Source organism: Stegastes partitus, unplaced genomic scaffold, assembly GCF_000690725.1.
Source record: "Stegastes partitus isolate 25-593 unplaced genomic scaffold, Stegastes_partitus-1.0.2 Scaffold1655, whole genome shotgun sequence".
Classification (NCBI taxonomy): domain Eukaryota; kingdom Metazoa; phylum Chordata; class Actinopteri; family Pomacentridae; genus Stegastes; species Stegastes partitus.
Genome location: NW_007579386.1, coordinates 79653 through 88219, shown reverse-complemented (window position 1 = coordinate 88219; position 8567 = coordinate 79653). Strand labels below are relative to the sequence as shown.

The 8567-nt window shown below is 41.7% G+C and overlaps 1 protein-coding gene across 1 annotated transcript in view; it reads right to left on the bottom strand.

The window, feature by feature from the left end:
- Nucleotides 1-2125, bottom strand: part of slc16a5a (solute carrier family 16 member 5a) — a 13075-nt gene extending 10950 nt beyond the window's left edge. The window contains exon 1 of the mRNA XM_008301295.1: nt 1765-2125. Within this exon, the coding sequence (XP_008299517.1) occupies nt 1765-2125 (361 nt within the window). The remainder of the gene's footprint in view (nt 1-1764) is intronic.
- Between the last annotated feature and the right edge of the window lie 6442 nt (nt 2126-8567).

Genomic DNA, 8567 nt, shown 5'->3' with positions numbered 1-8567 from the left:
CCCACTTGCATTCAGCATCCCAAGGAAAACAAATTTAAATGTGCTGGCTAGCCAACAAAACCGCAAGATAAAAACATTGAAAAAACAAGAATTTATCATTTTTGGCAAAAAATACGAGGAATATCATGGGCCTGAGTGCTTAACTGAATTAAATCAATAAAATGTAGTAATTTGGGGGATAAAGTAGAAAAACAAAAGTGCAGCACTTGTCACACATTTTCACTTGATTATTTGTGTCATGGAAAAAAAAGAAGAAGAAAAAAAAAAAACAGATCTGAGGGCAGCAATTCAGGGAACCAGACTGTTGACAGGCTAAATACATAATATTCATGCCAAAACCAAAACCAAAATATCAGGCAGAATAAATGGAGCTTAGAGCTGTGTTTTCAGGACAGGAAGGGGGGAAGGTAGGAGGAATTTAAGTTTGATAGTAATACGATAACATGGACCAGTACCGATTGTTCTGGTGTGGACACAGGTTTCTTTTCATAATAAAAAGAGGTAATTACTGAGCAAACTACACTTAATACTGTATGCAAACGAAACATACTTCTTTTAATGTCTTTTAATGAATGAATCTCAAGAAGTTGTGGAGACTTATTACTGGGATAAAACATTGAGTGACTTATCAGCTATTTGCACCTGCATTTGAAATACTGACAGTTCAAAGGATTGATTGGACAACAACTTGTATTGTTCACACCTTTACTACCACCAAGATATTCTTGTCAAATAACCTGTTTCTTATCAATCTAATGGCTCCCGGATGGAGATAAGAGGCCAGATTAACAAGTTTTCTCCAGCTACTGTGTGTAAGGGTTACATATCCTGAGAAATGAATCTCACCACACCAATCTCATCACTTCATTTGACAAGGCGAAACTAACAAAACACTTTGTTGCATTAAATAAAGTGTGCAGAAAGTTACCCAAGTAGGCAGCCTTTCACCTTGATTTTTAGTATTAACCCAAATGTACTGACAGTTTCTACAAGGCTTAAAAGTTTGGACTGTTATTATTTTCGTAAGCCAAATTCTTGATTTGTACAACTTTATTAAATCTCATTTAAGTCTAAATTTCTAATATTTCATTCTGTTGAACAAATCGACAGCACAAATAGAGACGAGTCAGTCACAAAAGCTTGCTGTGTGGTGGTTGGAAAACTAATTTAATAATGTCAGCATGAGCCTCCGTGAGCCCCTGTTCATGCCAGACCAAGTAGGGCTTTAGCAGCAAAACCCTCCAGTGTATTGATTCATGACAGGCTGTGCTCTATTGTTTTTTAGTTTAACTTTTCATCTACGAAGGAATGAATGTATAAGTTAATATAGCTTCACTTCTATAATGCTGAATCAGTCACTGTGGGTGGAGGGAAACAAGCAGGCTGCAGCTTCTCATGGAATAACCTTCTTTAAATCAACAGCATCACAGCAAGACATTTTGAAACACCCTCAAATTCTTTCTCTCAGGTTTCATACCTTCCCAGGACAATAACATCAGGTATGACTTAAAATAACCCCGAGGCTAGGGGCACTAAAGGGCAAATAACTGATGAAAACAAGAGCAACAATATATGACGAGTCCACAAAAGCCCAAAGGAACATTGTTTAACTTATCCAACAACTGACTATCATGTTTAATAAACCATTGTAATTACACTTAAGTGGGTAAAGCAGACATAAAAACTACCCTACAGAAGCTTAGAGGGTACACTAATTACAGTTATACTTTAACGAGAAAGATAACTTTGGGCCAGTCTCCTTACCTCCTGCATGAAGCACTGACGTCATGATGGAAGGCACCCAGGAGGTTTCACTGTTGGAGGCGTTGAACTCATTCTGCAAGTCGGTGTAGAAGATTCCCACACAGGAGGGAAACCCCAAGGTCAACGCCAAATCCACCATGGTGGCTACCACCACCACCCAGCCCCAGCCTCCATCTGGAGCCGTGACCACCACTGCTACTGGCCCCGAGTGTCTGCCTTCGCCTCCCTGCCCCCTCTCCTCGTGTTCGTGGCCGTTGGCTTCCTGCATTTCCTCCATACTGTTGGCCTGCTGGAGAACCGTGGAGGCCTCCATGTGCAGGCAGCAATCGCTCGTTCCCCTGATTCCATTTCGCTGAGTCATTTTCAGCTCAGCCGTTCAGCCAGGGCTCCCGTGTTAGCTCTGCAGGGTGTGGAATCGCTTTTGTAGTGCATGTCACTGAAACTGCTGCAATCTTTAAGGAGACCTACAACCACAAAGGCAAACTGTTAATCACATTGCGTGGAGGAGCTGAAGTGGAGAACAGTTTCAGAGAGACTAAGTTATCTGAACAATCATTGTACTGCATGAAACACGACATTTGGTGGATGTTCTTCCTTCAGGGGTGAATCCTAATAATTTGAATAGCCTTAAATGTCTCAACAACTATGAAATCTGGTGCATGATGTTCCCCTAAATCAGGGGTGTGCAATCCTGGTCCTGGAGGGCCACAGTCCTGCATGTTTTAGATGTTTCCTTCTTCCAACACACCTGATTCCAATGATCAGGATCGTTATCAGGCTTCTGCAGAGCTTGATGATGAGCTGATCATTTGAATCAGGTGTGTTGGAGGAGGGAAACATCTAAAACATGCAGGACTGTGGCCCTCGAGGACCAGGATTGGACACCCCTGCCCTAAATTAACTATGACGTTTCACCTCCCGCCATCAATACTTCAAAATCAGCAAATGTTAGCATGCCAAGCTAAGATGGTGAACATTGTAACCAATATGCATTGAAAAAAAGCACTATCAGTTTGAGCATGAAAGCATGCTAGTGTTAGCATTTTACACAAACTATGACTGTACAGCTTCAAAGAGTCCACAAATATGTAAGTAGAGCTGTGATGAAGAAAAGAGCCCATCTGTTGCTACAGACAGCCCCTACCCCATGACCACTGTTAGTAGTAATTCCCTGTAACTGTCTGCCAGACCCCTCATTCTCTTATCATTTGTTGTCTATCCGACTGCTTGATTCAACCACCTTTTGTTCTCTTACCTCTCGTCACTGATGAGTAACTATATACTAACCAACCACTATTCACTTGGGTATTTACAGCCCCTCCCTACCCTCTTACACGCCCTATAAAGTGTGTAACTCTGCAGATGTTCTGGGTCGGCTTACCTTCACAAGCTTGTGCTCTGCGTCGGTAAACAAAGCGCATACCGGAATACTAATACACACCCCACTACAGCAAACTTTGCACGTGACTATGGCAGATTTCTTCAACAATTAATCAATTAGATGTCTACTACTAAGATAATCTTCAACTATTTTGATAATCCATTCATTGACTTGAGCCATTTTTTACAAAGAAAATAAGTCAAAATTTTCTGATGCCAGTCACAAAATGTGACTATTTTCTGGTTTCTTTCCACAGCTATACCAGTACATCGAACATCTTTGGGTAGACATTTAAGGATGTCTTTTGTGTGACATCATGTGTCTGCATACCAAGACCACCTGCACATACGATAAACACTGGTTCACTCCTAACCTCAGGAAGCTGCGTCAGACCAGGGAGGAGGCCTACAGAAGTGGGGACCAGGTCCTATTCAAAACAGAAACAAAAGCTGACAAAGTCGATCAAGCTAAGGCGAATTACAGCGAGCGGCTGAAAAACAGCCTCTCAGCCCACCACCCTGCGTCCGTTTGGACAGGTCTGCAGCACATCACTAGCTACAGGAGACCATCCCTGTAGAAAACCTCAGACTTGCTGACGACCCGAACAGCTTCTACGGCAGGTTTGAGAAGCGAGTCCTTTCACACCTTCCACCCACACAACAGGACTCCCTGCAACGGCCACACCCTTCCCATCAGATTCCCCAACCTGCACTAAGGATCTGTGAGGAGGACGTGCATCGGCTCTTTCAGAGACAGAACATCAGGCCCCGACATCCGTGGTCATGAAATATTTTGAGAGACTGTGTTGAGCCACCTGAAGGACATCCGTGTGTGAAAAAGAATCACCCCTCTAAGAATGAGGATGTTGAAGTCAGAGTCTTTGTATTCACAGAATCTCACAAAACGCTGGGTTATGTGAGAGGAGCTCCCCGAGTAAAAGGACTGGCAGTATTTATATTCTTCTTATCATGCTACCTATGGAGGGACAAGTTCTCTCTGTTCTGGGCAGTTATTCTTTGTCTTGTCACGGGAGGACTGCTTCTTGTTTCTTTCACATTAATTTCCCTCATACCCGTCAAATCAAGTCAATCAAGTCTGCAGCGAGGATAACTGCGGCCGATCTGTCCTCCATCCAGAACTTGTACCTGTCCAGGGTCAGGAAGAGGGCGGGCAGCATCTCTGCAGACCCCTTCCACAAACTTTTTAAACTCCTCCTGTCCAGTGGGTGCTACAGAGCGCTGTACGCCAAAACCACCAGACACACAGACAGTTTCCCCCTCCCCCAGACTGTTAACCTGATGAACTCTTACTAGACTCAGGAACCCCTGTGCAATAGCCAACTCCAATGCATATTTGCACTGTTTTATACATATTCAACGACCCCAGTAACCCTGCCATTTTGCACACACACTGTAAATGCTGCTATTTATGGACGTTTATATTGCTCTTATTTTTGTTGTTCTAGTTCAGGGGTCTCGAACTCCGGTCCTCGAGGGCCGCAATCCTGCAAGTTTTAGATGTTTCCTTCTGCCAACACACCTGATTGAAATGATCAGCTCATCATCAAGCTCTGCAGAAGCCTGATAATGATCCTGATCATGTGAATCAGGTGTGTTGGAAGAAGGAAACATCTAAAACTTGCAGGATTGCGGCCCTCGAGGACCGGATTTCGAGACCCTTGTTCTAGTTTATTTCCTTCACTCAAGTTTTACCTTATTTTAGTACTTGTGATTACTGTACACAGAGAGCGAAGGTTCACCAGAGTCAAATTCCTTGTCTGCGTGTACAAACTTGGCCAACACAGTTGATTCTGATCTTTCGGAAGCAAAAACTATTTTTAGCCAAACCACTAACAAGTTACTCCAGCAAACATTTAACAAATTAATCGACAATGAAAACAATCATTAGTTTAAGCTCTATTCTGAGGTATTTCTTGCCTATTCTTACTTTGTTCTGACAACAAATAAATGCCCTGCTGGGTTTTACAGTAGCATAATATTATTATAGTGTAAACTGCACCAATAGTTTCCCAACAAACGCTTTCTCTTGAAAGACTGCTGACAGGAACTGCACTTTTCCAAAACACTTGGCTCACAGGTGAGTAACTTGCTGTAAATTTTACGACTCAGCCAGTTATGGAAATGAGTCCTCAGTCCTGACTCTTCCTGGGAGAGTCAACAACTCATCAGTAGACTCCATGCTATTAACACAAATAAATGCAAAGAGGTAAGCAATATGCAATGGGATCAGAAACAGGTGCAGGAAAACCAGGGGAAAGTTTGAATCAATAATTCGGTTGGCTTTAAGCAAAGGCACCGATAAGAGTTTGTAAAATGAAGGAAACTCCCACATCTTGGCATTGCTCCTCAGCCAACAGCTGGCGTCACTGTATTATTTAGAAAAACTTCAGTCAGTCATGAATCAGCCGAAGATTTCTCGTCTTCTGCGTAGAATGTAAAGCAGAAGGGAGCGGACCAGACCGCACACATTTCCTGTCTAAGTAAATCACTTATCAGATTTCAAAATCTGAAAATGACCCAACATTCATGTCTGCAGTTGAGTGCACGAACAGAGGAGACGTCTGCTGAGTTTCAGGGTGAACTCGCCTCTGGATGTGCAGGGAACGTGGCGAGCATGGGACCAACATGAGCTTGTGAAAACCCTTCGGATGAATAGATCTCTGTGCAAATGTCCCAGAAGAATTTCCCCCAAGATACTTAATACCATTTCCAGATCTCCCAACCGCTGAAGGAAGGAAACATTTTCTGAGATTATATTCCTCAGAATACAGCTCTCGTGCATTCACGCACATGTGGGTGGTCTGTGGCCGACATAACACCGATAAATGGATCGACTTTTGCTCAAATATTTTAAAAAACTGCAGAATTTCAAAGTGAAACAACACAAATCTGCTTGTTAAGTTCTTACCAAAACACTGAATGGTTCGCTCAGTTACTCAGAGTACAGACACATGTTGTATTGTAGCACTTCATGTATTTACCAGTTTTTTGTAAAGTATTTAAATACTTGTAAGGTTAAAAGAACGACTATTTCGTCTCTTCTAATTGTAATGTTGTTTTCAGGGTCTGTTACAGCAGTAGTTTAACATTGCATGCAGCATTACTGTAGCTTTAGTGCATTTTTAGACTTATTGATTTGGTGTCTTACACAAAAACAATGATGCAAAGCACAGAGACTGAACAGAAAGTCATGCGTTACCTTGTTGGAATGAAGGATGCACTGGAGTGTAAAGACGAAACTTAGTTCCTGTTTGACAGCATAATTATTAAACCACCACATTTTTTTTTTTTTTTAATGTAAACATACTTAGAATTGATGTGATGTTCTAAATAATTTAGCGAGATGCACGCAGAGAGTCACGTTAGCAGAATATTTTGTCTGTTTCGGCTGAACAAACACTGTTTTACGGCCGGTATGTGCTGCACTATTACCATGGCGACATGCGGTACCATCCTGGAGTCTCTACAGTCTGCCAGGCAACCGAAAAACTCCGACGCATAGTTTAAACCCCCTCAGCATGATCATTTACACTTAAGTTTTTAAGCAAAATAAACAAACAATTTGCGAGTTACTCAGGTGGACCTTGTTGGGTTTAACCAGATCGAAGCTACCTGTTGAAACCTCTTGTTTCCAGGATTTTTGATAAGCTATTAGCGGTAGCTTAATATCTACAGTCCAGATAGCAGCCTGACTGAGCAAATCAAACAGTCCACTTTCTCACACCTCTGAAGCTCACCGATCAACACGTGGTATTTCGTTGATTACTCTGCACAAACATTGAAGTGTGAAAATGACAGATTATCATTTTATGGTGGATTATTTGCTGAACTATTTCTTGGCTAGGACAACTACTAATGCTAACAACAAGCAAATAAAAGTGTGGCGCAAAGGCTAAACTCGCTAAAATGCTAAACTGCTGTATTTACACTTAAGTTTTTGAGTAAATTTTAAAAAGATATAACGTGAAGGCTTTTGTTGCCTTTCCATGCCTGTTCACAGCCTCTATGCTAAGCTAAGCTAACTCAGTTCTGGGGGCAGCCTCATATTTGTAGTACAGAAGCATTAAAATCAGATTAACAACACTCTTGCATCTGCACATTCAATATGAATGATTGAATTTCCCTTCTGGGATAAATAAAGTAAAGTATTTTTCATGAAGCCGTCGCCAGCAGCTGGTTAGCTTAGCTTAGCACAAAAACTGGAAACGAGGAGAAACATCCAGTCTGCCTCTGAAGCAAAGATAACTTACAAGCAATTACTTTTAATTTCTTTTCCACTGGAAAAGAAATTTAAAAAAGATGATTTGAGCTGCAGTTTGTACCAAAGCAGTGTTTGTTTCAACAGGCTGCTTGTGACTGGACATTATGATTTGTGTTGTATTTGTATGTAAACAATGGAGTCGGAGCTGCTCAGCTATGTGATGACACCATTTCTAAATTCAAGTCCCTTTTTCTGCATTATGTTCTGTTGAAAACAAACAAACAAAGGAAACATTCGTAAACAGAAATGGCAACACTGATATATCTGTGTTTGGTCAATTGTCTGTCAGGCTCCTGAAAACACCTGTCAGTCTTTTACACCCAAACCAAGACATAATCTAGATCAGGGGTGTCCAATCCTGGTCCTGGAGGGCCACTGTTGTGTTGGTTGATGACGTTCAAACTCACTATGACTGTTGTCTAGTCAGTTAGTCTGACTCACCAGATGTTCACTGAGTGCATACGTTTGCCTTTTTTTTTTTTTCTTACACTATGTGTCACTCTACTATGGAAAGCAACAACCTACATGCTAGAAATGCTAAGCTACTTTTTTCTAGTTTGGTGAATTGTCCAATTTGTGATGGCACCAAAATAATTCCTCCGTCACTGTTTTAAATGAACAACATCTTTGCATCCTGGTCTCAGCTTCGCCCAAGATGATTGTGATGGATTTAAAGAAACACAAACATGCCAGAGCGTTTCATCTCCCTCTAGTAGGATGACGATGAGGTGCATCAGGCTATTCTACAGCATCGTGTCAGTGTTAGAGAATGGTCTATCTCTAGATCAGGGGTGTCCAATCCTGGTCCTGGAGGGCCACAGTCCTGCATGTTTTAGAGGTTTCCCTCTTCCAACACACCTGATTCACATGATCAGGATCGTTATCAGGCTTCTGCAGAGCTTGATGATGAGCTGATCATTTAGTAGAATAGTCTGATGCACCTCATCGTCATCCTACTAGAGGGAGATGAAACGCTCTGGCATGTTTGTATTTCTTTAAATCCATCACAATGATCTTGGGCGAAGCTGAGACCAGGATGCAAAGATGTTGTTCAATTAAAACAGTGACGGAGGAATTGATTTGGTGCCATCACAAATCGGACAATTCACCAAACTAGAAAAAAGTAGCTTAGCATTTCTAG